At 45.5% G+C, this 18,722-nt stretch overlaps 1 protein-coding gene across 1 annotated transcript; it reads left to right on the top strand.

Annotated features, from left to right (window-relative positions):
* The first annotated feature begins 274 nt into the window (after positions 1-274).
* Positions 275-15,281, top strand: LOC144481042 (putative thiopurine S-methyltransferase). The gene is made up of 4 exons (XM_078200690.1): positions 275-321; positions 454-539; positions 8,423-8,467; positions 14,551-15,281. Exons 1-4 carry the CDS (start codon positions 275-277, stop codon positions 14,673-14,675), a joined length of 303 nt encoding a protein of 100 aa, XP_078056816.1. The 3' UTR covers positions 14,676-15,281.
* Positions 15,282-18,722: the final 3,441 nt, after the last annotated feature.

Raw genomic sequence — 18,722 nt, 5'->3', positions numbered from 1 at the left:
TTTTTGTGATTCATGAAGAAGGACTCTCAGGCCCCTTTGTACTGTAGCATTTTGTAGTGTTTTTCCATTTAAATAATATTCTATTTTTCTATTCTTCCTACCAAAGTGGATAACCTCACATTTTATATATCATCAAATTGCTGAAAAAAATAGACTTTTTTTGTCAGAGATTTTCATTTTAAAGTCACCAAGAGAATGGTAAGAATACAATGTAAGCAAAATCAACAAATTTATACTGTATGAGGGGACAGGACTGATTGGTTGGCAAGTGGACATGATTGATAGAGGCATCGCCAATGGCATATTACTACAGGAGGTCCCGTAATATTTTTTTATAACATGGGAGCGAGGGGGCCTCAAAAACAAAAAGGTGAGAAATCCTTATTAAGGTCTTGTGTGATAACAAAGAAGATTGATGCGTGTGGCCGTTGTTTTAATTCTTGTCTGTTTCAGTTATAGCAAACTGATGATAACTCTCATGGCCAATGGATGTCAATACCTTCTGGACACTTTAGTCTGCACTAACAGTGATTATAATGGTAAGTTATGGCTCTAGACATTTTTTATGTTCCAAATCTACTTGGATGTAAGTATAAAGACAGAAAATGTTGGAACCATCCAGCAGAAAACATGCATCTGTGGAGAGATAAATAGTTACTCGCTTAGATATAAGAACATAAGAACATAAGAACTAGGAGCAGGAGTAGGCCATACGGCCCCTCGAGCCTGCTCCGCCATTCAATAAGATCATGGCTGATCTTTTCGTGGACTCAGCTCCACTTACCCGCCCGCTCACCATAGCCCTTAATTCCTTTACTGTTCAAAAATCTATCTATCCTTGCCTTAAAAACATTCAATGAGGTAGCCTCAACTGCTTCACTGGGCAGGGAATTCCACAGATTCACAAACCTTTGTGTGAAGAAGTTCCTCCTCAACTCAGTCCTAAATCTGCTTCCCCTTATTTTGAGGCCATGCCCCCGAGTTCGAGTTTCACCCGCCAGTGGAAACAACTTCCCTGCTTCTATCTTATCTATTCCCTTCATAATCTTACATGTTTCTATAAGATCCCCCCCTCATTCTCCTGAATTCCAATGAGTATAGCCCCAGTCTACTCAGTCTCTCCTCATAAGCCAACCCTCTCAACTCCGGAATCAACCGAGTGAATCTCCTCTGCACCCCCTCCAGTGCCAGTATATCCTTTCTCAAGTAAGGAGACCAAAACTGTACACAGTACTCTAGGTGTGGCCTCACCAGCACCTTATACAGCTGCAACATAACCTCGCTGTTTTTGGAGGGAGAAATCAGACGCTTCACCGGGAGGTATTGGGATCCATGTCATCCGGTTCCGGAGTCACTCACTGAGGGGAGGGGGATAGAACTCACCCAGTGCGATGGTCGCCAGAGACTCCCTCAGGCTGACCCAGACACCTCTGCGGCCTGGAGTGCGAGGGCCGGCTGTCCGACCACAGAAGGAATCACAAGTGGCGGGGGCCGCCCCTCACCCAGGGTGGGGTTTTTCAGCAGAGCTCGCCCCCCCAGGCCAGAAATTCCCACCCCCAGGTCAACGGACCATGGCATGGTCTGCCACCACCCCCCCCCCTCCCCACCCCCCCACCCCCCCACCACCGTTACGATGCCCGTGGCAGTCGGAACAGGAGGATTTCGCCCCCAGAGTCTCTGCACGGAGGCCGTCTCCGGCCTGAGATCAGGATGTGGATCACGGGCGGGGACCGGGAGCCCAGAATCCTGGGAATGCTCCCCAGGGAGATTTAACACTCGGGTTAGGGTTGGGGTCTGCTTGAGGTTTGAGAGGGCACAGTGTCGAGGCGGCGTTCCCAGCTTGTCCCCTCTCCCTTGCCGGAGATCCCCGGACAGGCCCCAGCACGGGGGGAGGAGGGAGCAAGCTGGGAATGCCACCTCTCCGCCTTCCTCCAATCCAATACTAACCCCGAGTGGGGGTGGGGGCGGGGGCGGGGGCGGGGGCGGAGGCGGGGGGGTGGGGGCAGGGGGGGGTGAGGGTGGGGGTGAGGGTGGGGGCGGGGGTGGGGGCGGGGGTGGGGGTGGGGAGTGGGGGTGGGGGGTGGGGGCGGGGAGTTGGGAGGTGGGGGCGTGGGGTGGGGGCGGGGGGTGGGGGCGGGAGGCAGGGGGTGGGGGCGGGGGTGGTGGGTGGGTGTTCAGGGCAGGAATTGCCGGATCCGGGGACCAGAGTGGGGAAGGAGTGACGGGTTCACTGGGGGATTCTCCAACGCCCGCAGATCCTCAAAGTAGACCCCCCCGCCCCCACACTACCCCCCGCGCCCCCCCCCTTCTCCTGCTAACCGCTCACCACTGTGGATATGAGGATTCAGGACTAATCTCAACCAGAGATGGATGGTGTTGAAAGGCAGTTCAACCCTGACCTCACCGGATGGGGAAGCAGCTCGAGGGGCTGAATGGCCTCCCCTGGATACTAAGGTCTACAGTCATTCCTTTTTCCGATTCCCTTGGGCCTGGGACAGGGGACTCTGTGTGAGTCTGGGCCCTACCCTGGTGTCCCTGAGAGACTGGGGCCCCTGAAGGACTGGGGCCTGCTGTCCCTATTAGACTGGAGTCTGGTGTCCCTATTAGACTGGAGTCTGGTGTCCCTATTAGACTGGGGCCTGGTGTCCCTATTAGACTGGGGCCTGGTGTCCCTATTAGACTGGAGCCCGGTGTCCCTATTAGACTGGAGCCCAGTGTCTCTATTAGACTGGGGCCTGGTGTCTCTATTAGACTGGGGCCTGGTGTCCCTATTAGACTGGGGCCTGCTGTCCCTATTAGACTGGAGCCTGGTGTCTCTATTAGACTGGAGCCCGGTGTCCCTATTAGACTGGGGCCTGGTGTCCCTATTAGACTGGGGCCTAGTGTCCCTATTAGACTGGGGCCTGGTGTCCCTATTAGACTGGGGCCTGGTGTCCCTATTAGACTGGAGCCCGGTGTCCCTATTAGACTGGGGCCTGCAGTCCCTATTAGACTGGGGCCTGGTGTCCCTATTAGACTAGACTGGGGCCTGGTGTCCCTATTAGACTGGGGCCTGGTATCCCTATTAGACTGGAGCCCGGTGTCCCTATTAGACTGGGGCCTGCAGTCCCTATTAGACTGGGGCCTGGTGTCCCTATTAGACTAGACTGGAGCCCGGTGTCCCTATTAGACTGGGGCCTGGTATCCCTATTAGACTAGACTGGGGCCTGGTGTCCCTATTAGACTGGGGCCTGGTGTCCCTATTAGACTGGGGCCTGGTGTCTCTATTAGACTGGAGCCCGGTGTCCCTATTAGACTGGAGCCTGGTGTCCCTATTAGACTGGGGCCTGCTGTCCCTATTAGACTGGAGCCCGGTGTCCCTATTAGACTGGGGCCTGGTATCCCTATTAGACTGGAGCCCGGTGTCCCTATTAGACTGGGGCCTGCTGTCCCTATTAGACTGGAGCCCGGTGTCCCTATTAGACTGGGGCCTGGTGTCCCTATTAGACTGGAGCCCGGTGTCCCTATTAGACTGGGGCCTGCTGTCCCTATTAGACAGGGGCCTGGTTTCCCTATTAGACTGGAGCCTGGTGTCTCTATTAGACTGGGGCCTGGTGTCCCTATTAGACTGGGGCCTGGTGTCCCTATTAGACTGGGGCCTGGTATCCCTATTAGACTAGGCTGGGGCCTGGTGTCCCTATTAGACTGGGGCCTGGTTTCCCTATTAGACTGGGGCCTGGTGTCCCTATTAGACTGGGGCCTGGTGTCCCTATTAGACTGGGGCCTGGTGTCCCTGTTAGACTGGGGCCCGGTGTCCCTATTAGACTGGGGCCTGGTGTCCCTATTAGACTGGGGCCTGGTGTCCCTGTTAGACTGGGGCCTGGTGTCTCTATTAGACTGGGGCCTGGTGTCCCTATTAGACTGGGGCCTGCAGTCCCTATTAGACTGGGGCCTGGTGTCCCTATTAGACTGGGGCCTGGTATCCCTATTAGACTGGAGCCCGGTGTCCCTATTAGACTGGGGCCTGGTGTCTCTATTAGACTGGAGCCCGGTGTCCCTATTAGACTGGAGCCTGGTGTCCCTATTAGACTGGGGCCTGCTGTCCCTATTAGACTGGAGCCCGGTGTCCCTATTAGACTATATAAGTATACATGTTTACTGTTTTGCATTTTGAGCGTGATTGGCATACAACACAGAACTGAAGCAGCATAAACAAGAGTCCAAAAGTGGAAACCTGTTGCTGAAGGAGAAGGAAGTGCTGCTTTTTGACTCCAATGCTTATGTAACATTGGGGCATAAAGTATTTTAAAATATTATTCAGTGTTTTGGTGTTTATGACAAGTTAGTATTTGCAGAAAAAGAGAAAAGTTCACAACAGGCTAAAAATTGGCTACAAATGATAAAGACTTATATGGCAAAGTCGGATGTGTCTGTGAGATTGTTCCGAGTGAACACATCTGCAGCAGATGTCTGCCATCTTGAATCTCTCAGCTCAGCCTTTGAGCTGAGCGTGAGTTGCAGATGCGTCAATACATAAGGGAGGGGAAGCAGAATCTGGACAGTTTGATGCAGACTTTAGTCACACCTCGGTGGAGGTGCATGTTCAGAATGGGGTTGGTGTGATTGATAGTGCACAGTGTGAGGGCAACTTGGATAAGAGAGAACCGGGGCCCATCAAAATCGATCCTATTCAACATGTACAATGTATTCACTATCTGTGGGGATTTGGATGAAGACTATTGGAAGAACATCCAGAATGTAGACCATGGCACCATGGAGCCAAAGATTGTCTAAAAGGGGGAAGAGGAGTGGAAGCAAAATATAATAGGTTGTTATACGGGATATTGTAATTAAAATGTTAAACAGGTGAATGTGTGGGAAAGATGGGATCTATTTAATGGAACACTGGTACCAGTACTGGGACAGGAAGGAACTGTACCATTGGGATGGCTTCACCTGTTCTGGGTTAGGAACAGGATTCCAGAGGAAAGGATAAGTAGGGTGGGCATGAGGATTTCAAACCAGCAAATGGATGATGGGGGGTGTGGGAAGGATGGTGAGAGAGGTTTGGGAGATGAGAGGAGGTGGTGGGGGTAAAAGAGGAAGGTTGGGGTGAGAGAGTGGGTGGAGCTGAGAGAACGGGGGTGGGGTGAGGAGGAGGTGGGGTGTGAGAGCGGATGGGGGATTTGGGAGGGTGAGAGAGGGATTGGGGAGTGAGAGAGACAAAGTATGGGAGTGGAGAGAAGAGGATGAATGTTGAGAGAAGGGTGTGAGGGATGAGGGAGGATGAGAATTGAGGGGTGAGAGAGGGGGGTAGGAGTGAGAGATGAGTGTAAGAGAGGATTAGAGTTAGGGTGAGAGATGAGGTGAGGAGGGTTGGAGAGGATTTGGGGGTTGTGGAGGACTTGGATAGAAAAGGTAGTATTAATAATAATTTAATTATTTCCTCCGGGTGCTCCGGTTTCCTCCCACAGTCCAAAGATGTGTGGGTTAGGTTGATTGGCCATGTTAAAAGTTGCCCCTTAGAGTCCTGGGATGCGTAGGTTAGAGGGATTAGCGGGTAAATATGTGGGGGGAGGGCCTGGGTGGGATTGTGGTCGGTGCAGACTCGATGGGCCGAATGGCCTCCTTCTGCACTGTAGGGTTTCTATGATTTCTATGAATAAAAATGAAAGAGTAGGGGACATCAGAAATTGCATTTAGGCAAGTCAGATAAAAGGAAAATGAAAAAATGTAAAATGATTAAACTAGACATGAGAAATAGGAAACGTGGGATTAAAACATGGGAGCTGAAGGACAGGTTAGGGAAGCAAATAATCAGCATTCTTTACACAAGGACATGGAATATAAGAGACAAATTGAATGGATTTGCCCCTTATAGTAAAGCAAAGATTAGTGGTAAGCCAGAGGATTGGGAACATTTTAAAAACCAGCAAAAGATGACCAAAATAAATGTGGTTATAGTTTCTGCTATGATGACCCACAGAGCCTCATGGTGCCCAGTCTTGAATTTTTAGATCTGAATCTATCTGAGTTAGCACAATGGTAATGCCACACAGCATAATGGGTGGTATCCTCAATGTGAAGATGGAATTTCTTCTCCACAAGGATTGTGTGGTCATCACTTCCGCTAATACTGTTGTGGTCAGAAGCATCTGTGACAGGTAAATTGGTGAAAACAAGATTTAGGAGGTTTTCCCTCTTGGTTCTATCACCAGCTGCTGCCAGATATGTCCTTCAAGACTTAGCCAAATTGATTAGTAGTGGTGCTAGCAAGTCACTTTGTACTGTACTGTAGGGTTTCTATGACTCTTTGAGAGGGACACTGAAGTTGCTCATCCAGAATACATTCTTGTGCCCTTGCTACACTCAGTGCTTCTTCCAAATGGTGTTCACCATGGAGAAGTACTGATTCGTCAGCAGGGGGAGGGTGGTAGAAGGTCTCCTTTCGCACGTTTGATGCCATGATACTTCATGGGGTCTGGAGTCAATATTGAACATTGGGTACTGTTTTAGTCTCCTCACCTAATGAAGGATATACTTGCCTTGGAGGAGGAGCAATGGATGTTCAATAAATGGTCACAGGTTACTTGATCTTTATCACATTGCTGTATGTGGGAGTTTGCTGTGTGCAAATTGGCTGTCCCATTTCTTATGTCACAACAGTGACTACTTAAAGTACTTAATTGGCTGTAAACCACTTTGATACATCCTGCGATCATGAAAAGCACAATATAAATACAAGTCTGTAAGATCTAGGAGTTCGGGGCCACAGATACTTAAATAGGCAGTCAACTAGTCATATGTAATTTTAAAATGGTTTATGAAGAAACAACAGTTTTGATGTGATGCAGTAACTAAATAGACAGAAGAAGTATACGACCTATAAAATCGAGATCCCAGGCGCCAGACAAACACATAGCACAGTGTGTGTTGATTTAGCAGTTATAACAATTTAGCAGTTATAGTTAATTACAGCAACTGAGAAACGAGCAACTTTCTAATCCTTCATTTGCATACATAAGCACCAACCATGCATAGCTTTTTGTCCTTTCTTATCCAATAGAAAACTGTTTCCTGCTAATCCTTCATTAGCATAATATGTTCCCTTTTCTTCCCCTTGGTATTTTGTTATGGAATTGTCTTATTTTCCATCCTCTGGTGAAGGTTGGGAATGGAATGTTTACGGGACTTACAAAAGGTAAAGATTAGCCGTTTATCCTAAATACGCAAGCATTGGCTTCACTGAAGGCCTCATATGCAGATTAGCATTTTCCATTACTTGACAGTGTTTTCATTTGACAATTATGGAACTTTAATTTTCACAACTGTTGTACCGAATTTCCACACTTTGACTTGCCCAGAATGAGCTGTCCAATGAACACTGTCACGTCACCAGCACCTTACCAGTATATGATCCCTCTGCAAGACGTCCCCTTATATACAGTTTTTTGGAGAGCTGGTAGCTTACTCAAGCACTCAAAATGTCAGGGTGGTCACCACCCATTTCATGCATTACCCTGCTCAAGGTCAGATTTGTACTTTATATCCTGCTGAGGGTCATATCATGGTTCTTTCTAAACAATTACATAGATGAAGGGGTACACAGAATACTATCTTAACAATTTAGGAATATCAACATGGCAGCCTGGACTAGGTGACCTTGCCTGTTTCGACAGACTGTGCTTAAAAATTGTGCTTTTTTAGTAAGCTTTTTAAGGGGTATTATATTCTGCAGAAAATACCTGTTTATTCAAGACCCCAATTTCTTACAGTTACCTTTTCTTTCATTCCAGTTGCTCTCTTTTTAGCTTGATTTCTGAGAGGTGAGGGCTGTTCTTTGAGAATGGGCCAATAGTCTCTAGAATTTAGAAGAATCAAAGGTGATCTCATTGAAATGGCTGATGCTGAAAGGCTGCTTCCCCTGCTTAGAGAGTCCATAACAGGGGTTATAATGTTAGGATAAGGGTGAACCAATTTAGACTGAGATGAGGAGAAATGTCTTCACTTTGAGGATTGTGATTCTTTAGGAATTCTCTATCCCAGAGAATTGTGGATGTTCACTCATAGAGTATGTTCAATATTAAGCTTGATAGAATTTGGACAGTAAGGACTCAGCAGTCAGGGAATAGGACTGGAAGGTGCAACTGATGTTGAAGTTCGGCTCTTGCTCCTGTTTCTTACAGTTCTTGGGGTATTTATGATCTAAGAAAATGGGCACTCAGTTTATAGAAAGAAAACACACTTAATAAACAGCTTAGTTCATAGCCTATGGAATAAAATAGAGGGGATCTGTCTGACTCGGAGACATTATAACCTTCTTTATTTTCGATTCTCCTCCCCTGTCTGACTTGAATCATTCATTGATGTTTTCTTCAATAATCTGTATTTGTTTTAAAATTGCTTAAACATTTTGAACTGGTGACGCGTTTTGCGTTCATAGGTATGCCACCCAAGATCTCAGAAGCTGAAACTCGGGGTTTGTACGGTGAGTTTATTTTTATTGCGTCTTTCAAAGCACGTTTATAAATTTTAACATGTGTTCAGCTTCAGAAATGTACAAAAATCTCATTTAAAACTGCACTGCCTCACAATGCCATTTCAACAATGCGAAGGACCTTACTGTTGCTTGTCATTATGCACTGTTTTTCTGGCGAGGTTGTGTCGGGGTTTCGACAGTTTTCATGTTTTCAGGATAGATAGCCTCCATTTAACATTACAATTTTTTAATGTCCTCTCTGATCGATGCTCTAACTGCAGCCAATGGAGGAGACAGTCTCTCCCCATGCCACTCAACAGTTGATTCAGGTGGACTCACTGTTTAAACGTATTGATTCTGCCGCTACTGATAATCCAGCTGCCATTGGAAAGTTCCAAAAGCACCACAGTGTATGCTGTGTTCCCCCAATCTGCAGCACATTAAAAAGCAGGACTTAATACTGAGTCAGAGTCAGCACTGGAAGTCAGCTGAGTTGGCTGATGGACAGCTAAAATCATATACAGCCTGAGTATACAGCCGGTCTTTCTCACATTCGTGCAAATGAAAAGTTGATGATTTCAGCAATTGAATGATTGCTGGAATACTCAGACCTAGTTTGTCTATGTGTAATAGCAGCAAATCTGAGTAGAGGTTAGTGGCATGCGCAATGTGTACAAACTATTCTCTTCTGCAGTTTAGAATACCAAGGCATGCAACAGGGTATGGGGCTGATCTTAACCCCCTTCAATTGTTTCTGATTAATCCACCCCCCTAGTCCTCACCTCAATGTTTTTACTCACTTGCTTTCAGGCACAAGAAGGTTGTGTGCCCTAGATTAGTGGGGGTCTAATTTAAATGGCAATTTGAACCCTGTTTACATCATTTGGATGTGCACGGCATGCAACCAAGTGCAGCCTGCATGGTCCCAGGTATTAATTGGATGTTAAATTAAGTGGTTCATTGTATTCAGATGGTGGGTATTAACTGGGGATTCGCTGATTCTCCTCTACATAGCAAACTGAAACTGTAATTGTTGGATTTGGAAGTGCATGTTTGTAACATATGACCCTGTAAATACAAGTTTCTAAATGTATGAAGAATAGGCTCCAGTTCTGTGCTTCACCGCCCAGCTACCTGAAATAGAACACCAGGCCCACCAGCAAAAGCTGGCAGCCACAAAGATCTAATCTGCGCCTTAATTTTTACTGGTTTCTTATGTCCCAGGAAGAGCAGAAAGTAAGCTTCCTGTTGCTTATTATTTGCACCAGTTTTGAGTTGGAATCTAAAAATAAGGGCATGTAAATGAGTCCTATTTGAAACCTCTCCCGCCTCATGGTCGAGGGAACCAGATGGTTTGCCACTGCTTTGCCACTTGCCCAAGTCAAACCCCCACCCCCACCCCCACCCCCGCCCGACTCAAAGTTTCCACTGTAAAAGATGTATGAAATTTGCGTCGTCCATGAAGTGAATCAGGGAAGAAAGGCTTCGAGCTTCATTGGCTGGTGACTGACTGAGTGATGTGGAGATGCCAGCGTTGGACTGGGGTAAGCACAGTAAGAAGTCTCACAACACCAGGTTAAAGTCCAACAGGTTTATTTGGTAGCAAAAGCCACACAAGCTTTCGAAGCGCTGCTTCTTTTCAAAAGCAGCGCTTTGAAAGCTGGTGGCTTTTGCTACCAAATAAACCTGTTGGACTTTAACCTGATGTTGTGAGACTTCTTACTGTGGACTGACTGAGTGACAGAGAGGGAGACTCCATATCATAGCCTCATGTCTCTTGGCCCATATACTTCTGTTTTATTCAACTCCCGATATGGGACTTTGTGATCCATGGAGAAGTGGCAATTGGATCTGGATTTGGACATCAAAGTGTCTGACGTCCTGCCATCAGCCCTTTGCAACCGCACACGCAGTTAAAGGGAAATTCTAAGATCAGGGAGGATGACTGCTGGAGGCAATACCTCACAACTTTTTTAAAATAGCAAGCACCATCCCAGTGCTCTGTATTGGGAATCAGTCTGGCAGCTACTTGGGATAAACTCCTATGGGACAGACACTTGAACACAAGTCTGCAACCCCTGGCTCTGTCAATGTACACCTCAGTTGTCTGCAGCCAGGTCAATAAGATCTGCATGTTGGAGTTGGAAGCCATTTATGGATCTTATGTTTTTCTTGACACTGCTTTACTGGAACCGTTGATCTGTCCATTGCCCCCTTCCTCAGCTCTGTTCTAGGACTAAGTGCAGTATCACCTACATGGTGATTTAAGAGAAGACATGACCCGCACCCAAGGTTCAGTGTCGTATTGGTCAGAGCCATGTGTGGAAGCGAGCATGGAGACAAATCCTAGCTTGGACCTTTACTGTACCAAAATATATAGTTTCTAGTAGGTTCATAAATACTTACTGTTGAACTACCTAAAACCAATACCTTAAACATACCAAACCACACCCAACACCTATAACAGAAATGAGGCTATTGATGCCACAGTTCCAAAAGCAACTAAGGTGTTTGAAATCTTGCATTACTGTCCCTGAGCATGTTTCTTTGTGTAACTGTCCTAACATTCACAATACATTTAATATTGATTCCAAGGGGCCACTGGGGTTGGAGGCTCTTGTTCTGCATTTCTTTATTTGAGAGCTTGAAGAGTTGTGTGAAATGGATTTTCATCATTTGGTGACTGTAAAACCTGATGTTCTGTTGCTGAAGGTTTGCATTAAAGGCAGAAGCTACCTGTGACAACGAGAAACACATGATGGATGAACCTGAGCAACAGTTTAATCTGCTTCTCTTTCTCCAGTAGTGGCAATCACATAGCAGAAACGTTCATGCATCAGTTCTCTACCTGTGTAGTTCAGGGCGAGGAACACTCCAATTTAGTGAATTAATCAGAGCCTACAACTACACTCAGTGTAAGATCTTTATCCGAATGCCACTATGGGGCAGCACGGTGGCACAATGGTTAGCACTGCTGCTGCGCAGCGCCAGGGGCCAGGGTTCAATTCCAGCCTCGGGTCACTGTCTGTGTGGAGTCTGCATGTTCTCCCCGTGTCTGCATGGGTTTTCTCCGGGTGCTCCGGTTTCCTCCCTCAGGCCAAAGATGTGTGGGTTAGATTGATTGGCCATGCAAAATTGACCCTAGTATTGAGGGACTAGCAGGGTAAGTATGAGGGGTTACGGAAAAAGGGTCTGGGTGGGATTATGTTTGGTGCAGACTCGATGGGCCGAATGGCCTCCCTCTATACTCTAGGGCTTCTATGATTTATACAGTGCCTGCAGTTCTTGGGAGTGCCACTCAGTGGCAGCACCATTCTGGGTCTGATCACTGATATTAAACACCAGCTTTGATTCATGTAAAAAAAAATTTGCCATCAGACTTTTGAAGGGACCTACCATATATTAAATTAATCTTCCTCTACAGCCTAGCTATGACTGTGACACTATATTCTGCACCCTCTCCTTTCCTCCTCCCCTATGTACTCTATGAACAGTATGCTCTGTCTGCATAGCATGCAAGAAACAAATACTTTTGACTGCATACTAATACATGTGGCAATAATAAATCAAATCAAAAAATCGAGATTCCTTGAAATCTTCTTGTGGATCTCCAGTTGAGAACATCGGCTCCAGGACAATGGACTAGCTAGGACTTTAATAGGACCTGAAGGAATCACCTGGTACTTACAATTTAGATTCTTCAAACTCATTTTTCCACGTCACCTTGTATAGCAGTGCCCTAACAGCTAGGGGCTGTTTGAGGGGGGGGCTGGTCCTGGTTAGATAGGCAGCAAGAAGCTTTAAGCAGATAAGCTTCATTGTTTTAACTAGCTATGTTCCAGCAGTGCTGCAGCGTGTACTCTGAGGTCTCCATCCCATAATTGTAACTAACCTGCACCTCTACTGTCTAGACTTGATTAAATGGGTGTGTCACTGTAGGGAGAGAGTGTGCATTTCATAATCAGGCAAGCAGATGGAGTTTAACCCTGATAAGTGCGAGGTGATTCATTTTGGTAGGACAAATTTGAATGCGGATTACAGGGTCAAAGATGGGGTTCTGAGGAATGTGGAGGAACAGAGAGATCTTGGGGTTCATATCCACAGATCTCTGAAGGTTGCCACTCAAGTGGATAGAGCCGTGAAGAAGGCCTATAGTGTGTTAGCGTTTATTAACAGGGGGTTTGAGTTTAAGAGCCGTGGGGTTATGCTGCAACTGTACAGGACCTTGGTGAGACCACATTTGGAACATTGTGTGCAGTTCTGGTCACCTCACTATAAGAAGGATGTGGAAGCACTGGAAAGAGTGCAAAGGAGATTTACCAGGATGCTGCCTGGTTTGGAGGGTAGGTCTTATAAGGAAAGGTTGAGGGAGTTAGGGCTTTTCTCTTTAGAGCGGAGGAGGTTGAGAGGCGACTTAATAGAGGTTTATAAGATGATGAGGGGGATAGCTGGAGTGGACGTTCAGAGACTATTTCCTCGGGTGGATGTAACTGTTACCAGGGGGCATAACTATAAGGTTCGTGGTGGAAGATATAGGAGGGATGTACGAGGTAGGTTCTTTACTCAGAGAGTGGTTGGGGTATGGAATGGACTGCCTGCTGTGATAGTGGAGTCGGACACTTTGGGAACTTTCAAGTGGTTATTGGATAGGCGCATGGAGCACACCAGAATGATAGGGAGTGGGATAGCTTGATCTTGGTTTCGGAAAAGGTTCGGCACAACATCAACACCTATAACAGAAATGAGGCTATTGATGCCACAGTTCCAAAAGCAACCACCCTCTGGCTTCTGTCATCAAGCCAATTTTGTATCCATATAGATACCTCACCCTGGATCCCGTGAGATTTACTTTATGCAACAACCTACCATGCAGTACCTTGTCAAAGACCTTGCTAAAGTCCATGTAGACAACATCAACTGCACTGCCCTCATCTACCTTCTTGGTTACTCCTTCATATGTTCCATAAGCAGAAACTGTATTTTTAATCAGCTTGGTTTAAAGAATCTGAAGAACAGTAATGGGTCATTAAAGTGACCCAGGCACCCAGCTGACCAAAAGAAACATAACCAGCAATCATCAACAACATTTTTGGAAGAGGCTGAAGTTAAACATAAACATTCTCTCCCTATCTCACTTCATGCATCTGATTCTTTGACCCTGTTGTGGTGCCTCATGCTTTTTTCTCCCCATTTCTTTTCCTTCCTCAATCCCCCTGCACCCACCGTTTGCTCTTCTCCCAGATTCATACAGTGTAAAAGGCCTTTCAGCCCTTCATGCTGTGCTGGCCATTTGAAAGACCTATCCAGTTAGTCCCACTCCTTTGGTCTTGTGCCATAGCCCTGCAAATTGTTGACTCTCTCACAAGGTTACAGCACCATCGACACCACTCACCTTCCAATAGCTAACATCAGTATTCCTACATCAACTCAATAATGAGTGTCAGCAAACTATTCAACGATGGAAAGCATTTGAAGTCAAGTCCAATCCTGTTCTCACCTATTCTAACATGCACAGGCTCCTAGCAGCTGTAAGGATCAGGACTAGCAGCCATGGCCAACTGTACTCTTCTCAAATCCAAAGGTACTGTGGCCAATCTTTGAGATCAGCTAACTCAGCACAGAGCTGGGGTTTCAGGGAGGGGAGAGGCAGGGTGGTGGCAAATCAAACCTAAGATATGTTCTGAGTGACTCAGGCACCATAATTTTACCTTTGAGACACATGGGGAACCTCAGCCCCCACATCTGTCTGCATACCTGCTATGCGGTTGACGCTGCGAAATCCCCCCATCTGAGGCATTTCCAAGTCCCTCCTCCAGCAAAGCAATGTGCCTTTCTGCTCCTCCCCTGACAAATCTACGTCATGCTTCTGCTGACCATCTAATACTTAAGTGAAAATGTAAAATAACATGAGAATATCCTAAATATAATTTTATAAAGGAAGCTGTTGTGACATTTGTAAACATTTCGTGTGTGGCTTCAGTTACAATTTTGTTCACATAACGATCTCAATGGGAATCTTTGTAAAGAGCCAATATCTGCTAAGAACACCTATCAGTTTTAATGTTTGCAAACACCGGTATCCTCTTTTCCAGGTCATGCCTGCAACGTTCAGTTGCTGGACTCAACTGACAAACTGACTGGTAAACAAGAGTCGTGGGATCTGAAATCCTTCATTGAGGAAGTTCATCTCATTACACTGAAGACAGATTCTTCCTGAGTATTCATATAACACAGACTCTATTCATTTTATAAAATTAAATCATCTCTTTTTTCTAATTAGCCAATGTTCATGATGGCAATCTTGCAAATGTACTTGACTATAATTTCCATATCATGGGGCTGAGACCATTTTCTAGCATCACGAGGAAAGACTTCTCTATGACCGGTCTGGTCAGATGATAGCATATGTCTGGGTTCCTTGTCATAATGTTTTATTTCTTATAGTGGAGCGATGAAATAAACACTACTGCCATATTCAGTGGTGCATCACTCTACATTTCCTAGCACCACAATCATTTATACTTACACAGACTGCGTGTGGGCAAAATGCTGAGGAAAGCACAGGGGTACCTAACTGTTCAGTGTGTTAATGGCCATCGTTTGTAACAGCTTCAAAAAGGCAGCCTTTTAATATGTACCCACCAAGTAGTCCAAATTTTCACTTTCCATTTAATATCTAAAGTGCAGATGTATAAAACTGCAACACAGAAATGATATGAATCTGTTACACTTAGCCTGTGCAAATCTCTGTAAACTGAAAGTAGAAATTAATCATGCTTTTACAATTATGAATTTTGATATGCAATAAATCTGCCATAAGAAATGTGTACTATTTCATTATGTTTTCAGAAATTAGTTTTAGTAACAGAGTGATAGAAGAGTGACATGTGTGTCATAGGTTAGTGAGAGCTCTGAATCCACAAGAGAGAGATAGGTTTTAGAAGCAGAATGAAAATTCACAATGGCACGTGGCAAAGAACAACAGTGTGAGTTTCTAGAGAATGCACAACACAGGCATGTTCCTTGGCAGGAATCTATATGGACAGCACTTTCCAGATGCTAATCTTGGAGTTAGAAGTTTTCTCGTGGTTTACCAGTTGAATGCAAAACATAGTCATAGCATGCCAATGTTGACTCATCAGAGTCAGACACTCTCCCGGTCCCATGCCAGATTTAGCAGTGGGAAGTTTTTGGCTTTGATAAATTTGGCAAGGAACTGTGTTTGGTGCCAATCATTTGGCTTGGATCTCTGGTGCCGAAGTAGACTGTGGTCAGTGGTTAAAATGGAATTTGTAAACCTTAACATGTCCCTCAATTTTTAAAATTGATATAAATATTTTGTCAGGTTCACATGAAGTGACAGAGCAACTTATTCCCAGGAAATCTAACATATTCCAAAACACTTTTTTTCAAAAATACTTGTTTTCAAATGGTAAAATGTCCAAATTAAAATATAAAACAGATTGTGTCACATAAAATGTTAACTCCTTTATCTCTTCCTTTCAGAAGTGTCACTATTTTGCACAGCTCAATGAACTTGACTATCCCACTGAAATTTAATGACCTCCCTTGTGATGAGTTTTGTGGAGAGGGCAGAGTCCCTGCCTCCCAGTTAAGTTTATGGCAAGAAGGCCCTGGGTGGCTGACCTCCCCACCAATTAATTCCCACTGAAGGGCCTCATCCCTCTGCTGTTGTTATTAACCCTGCTGCGGGCAGAGGCTTGCCATGAGGGGATCATGACAAGCAAACCCTGGGGTGTGCGTTTCACTCGTCCAAAGGAACTTAGTGCCTCACTGGCCCTTTTGTTATTGACCGCACTATCATACTTGTGACCTGGGATCCAGCAACAAAACTAAGCGTCAGGTGGATGTTGTGCTGGCAGCAGCCACCTATTCCCAGTAGCGCTGCCATTCAATAGAGCTCCTGGCCTCTGATTGGTTGGCAGCTCTTGGCAGGTGGGCCTATCACCCTCAGGGTCCTTGATCCTGATAAAGGCCAGCTGCTGTCCAGTCAAGTGCCTGAGTGGTTGGTCCTTCCCTAATGAGGCGACAAGAGGTATTCACTGGTTCATTCCTCAGGTCAATGGCTTGACCAATCAGAATCAAGTGCCTGGTTTGAATTTTCAAACAATGCTTGGCAGCTAAACGTCAGTCACCAATAACTGGTGCATTTTCCATTGCACTGTCTTTTATGCTTGTGATACGCATGTAAATAGGTCTGACTTTTTTAATTCTTTCATTGATGTGGGCATCGCTGGCTGGACCACCATTTATTGCTCATCCCTGAGGGCAATTAAGAGTCAACCACATTGCTGTGGAGTTGGGGTCACATGTGGGCCAGACCAGGTGGAACAATAGATTTCCTTCCCTAAAGCACATTAGTGAATCAGATGGGTTTTTATGACAATCAACAATGGTTTCATGGTCATCATTAGATTTTTTTAATTCCAGATTTTTATTGAATTAAAATTTCACATCTGCCATGTGGAATTCGAACCCAGGTCCCCAGACCATTACCCTGGTTCTCCGGATTACTCGGCCAGTGAAAATACCACTATACCACTGCCTTCCCCCCACCCATTCTCCATTGCAATGCCTCTACCAATCAGAGTCCATAAATAAACTTTGTTTGATTAAAAACTCCCTAGTGGGTCATTTGAATCATATCTGAAGTGAAACATCTTATACTTACCCGCGCCAAATTCAAAGTGCAAAACTTACAGTCTAGACTGACTTCATAAAAGACCATGGAGTTTCTGACCTGGATGTCAAATGCTTTATTAGCCAATCTTGTAACCTGCCCTGTTTACTTCAATGATTTACGCATATACACAACCAGATCCCTCTGCACTCTATTTTATATTGCCTCTGTATTTTGTCCACAAATTTTGAAATTATGCACTGTACACCATGGAACATAGAACTTAGACCAGAAGTAGGCCATTCAGCCTTTCAAGCCTACCCCATCATTCTATAAAATCATGGCTGATCTAGTTGTGGTCTCAATTCCATTTTCCTTCTGTGTCCCCCATAACCCTTGACTGCCTTGATATCAAAACTCTAACTCAGCCTTGAATAAATTCAATGACCCAGCCTTCACTGCTTCTTGGAGAAGAAAATTCCACAGACTGAAGGTCCTTTGAGAGAAAAATTTCTCCTCATCTCCCATCTTAAATTGTAGATGGTGAATCTTAAACTGTATCCCCTAGTTCTAGTCTCTCCCACAAGTTGGAACATCCCCTCAGTATATGTTTCAATAAGATCACCTCTGTCTTCTAAATTCCAATGGGCATCGGCCCAACCTGTTCAACCTTTCTTCACAAAATAAGCCTCATCGCAGGAATTAGTCGAGTTTACCATCTCTACTGCTTCCAAAGCATTTACATCCTTTTCAAATAAGAAGGCCAACAATTTCAGACGTGGTCTCACCAAGACCCTGTATGGCTGCAGTAAAACTTCCCCACTTTTGTATTACATTCGCCTTGCAATAAATGCCAACATTTCATTTGCCTTCCTAATCATATGCTCTACCTGCATACCAACGTTTTGTGATCATATACCAGGACACCAAGGTCTAGACCATTAATACATATCAAGAAGAGCAAGGGTCCTATCACTGTTCCCTCGGCATCTCCACTATAAACTTTCCGAGTCCGAAAAATATCCGTTAAATACTACTCTATGTTTTCTGTCACTCGGTCAGTTTCATAGTCTGCACTGGAGTGCTGCTTTGGGCTACATTGGAGTGCTTAAGTTGGAAGTTTAGTGATTGAGGGAGTTTTAAAGGTTAATTTAAGTCAATTTCTATCTCGCAGTTAACTAAAAGTTGTTCTTTGTTTTGGGAGAAGTTAAATTTTATTCCAGCTTTGAAATGGGGTTAAACAAGCTCTCTGAGCAACTAGTTAATTATATAACTGACTTATATAACTGACTGGGCGGCACGGTAGCACAGTGGTTAGCACTGCTGCTTCACAGCTCCAGGGTCCCGGGTTCGATTCCCGGCTCGGGTCACTGTCTGTGTGGAGTTTGCACATTCTCCTCGTGTCTGCGTGGGTTTCCTCCGGGTGCTCCGGTTTCCTCCCACAGTCCAAAGATGTGTGGGTTAGGTTGATTGGCCAGGTTAAAAATTGCCCCTTAGAGTCCTGGGATGTGTAGGTTAGAGGGATTAGCGGGTAAATATGTGGGGGTAGGGCCTGGGTGGGATTGTGGTCGGTGCAGACTCGATGGGCCGAATGGCCTCCTTCTGCACTGTAGGGTTTCTATG

Source organism: Mustelus asterias, chromosome 2, assembly GCF_964213995.1.
Source record: "Mustelus asterias chromosome 2, sMusAst1.hap1.1, whole genome shotgun sequence".
Taxonomy (NCBI): domain Eukaryota; kingdom Metazoa; phylum Chordata; class Chondrichthyes; order Carcharhiniformes; family Triakidae; genus Mustelus; species Mustelus asterias.
This window is presented reverse-complemented; position numbering and strand designations above follow the sequence as displayed.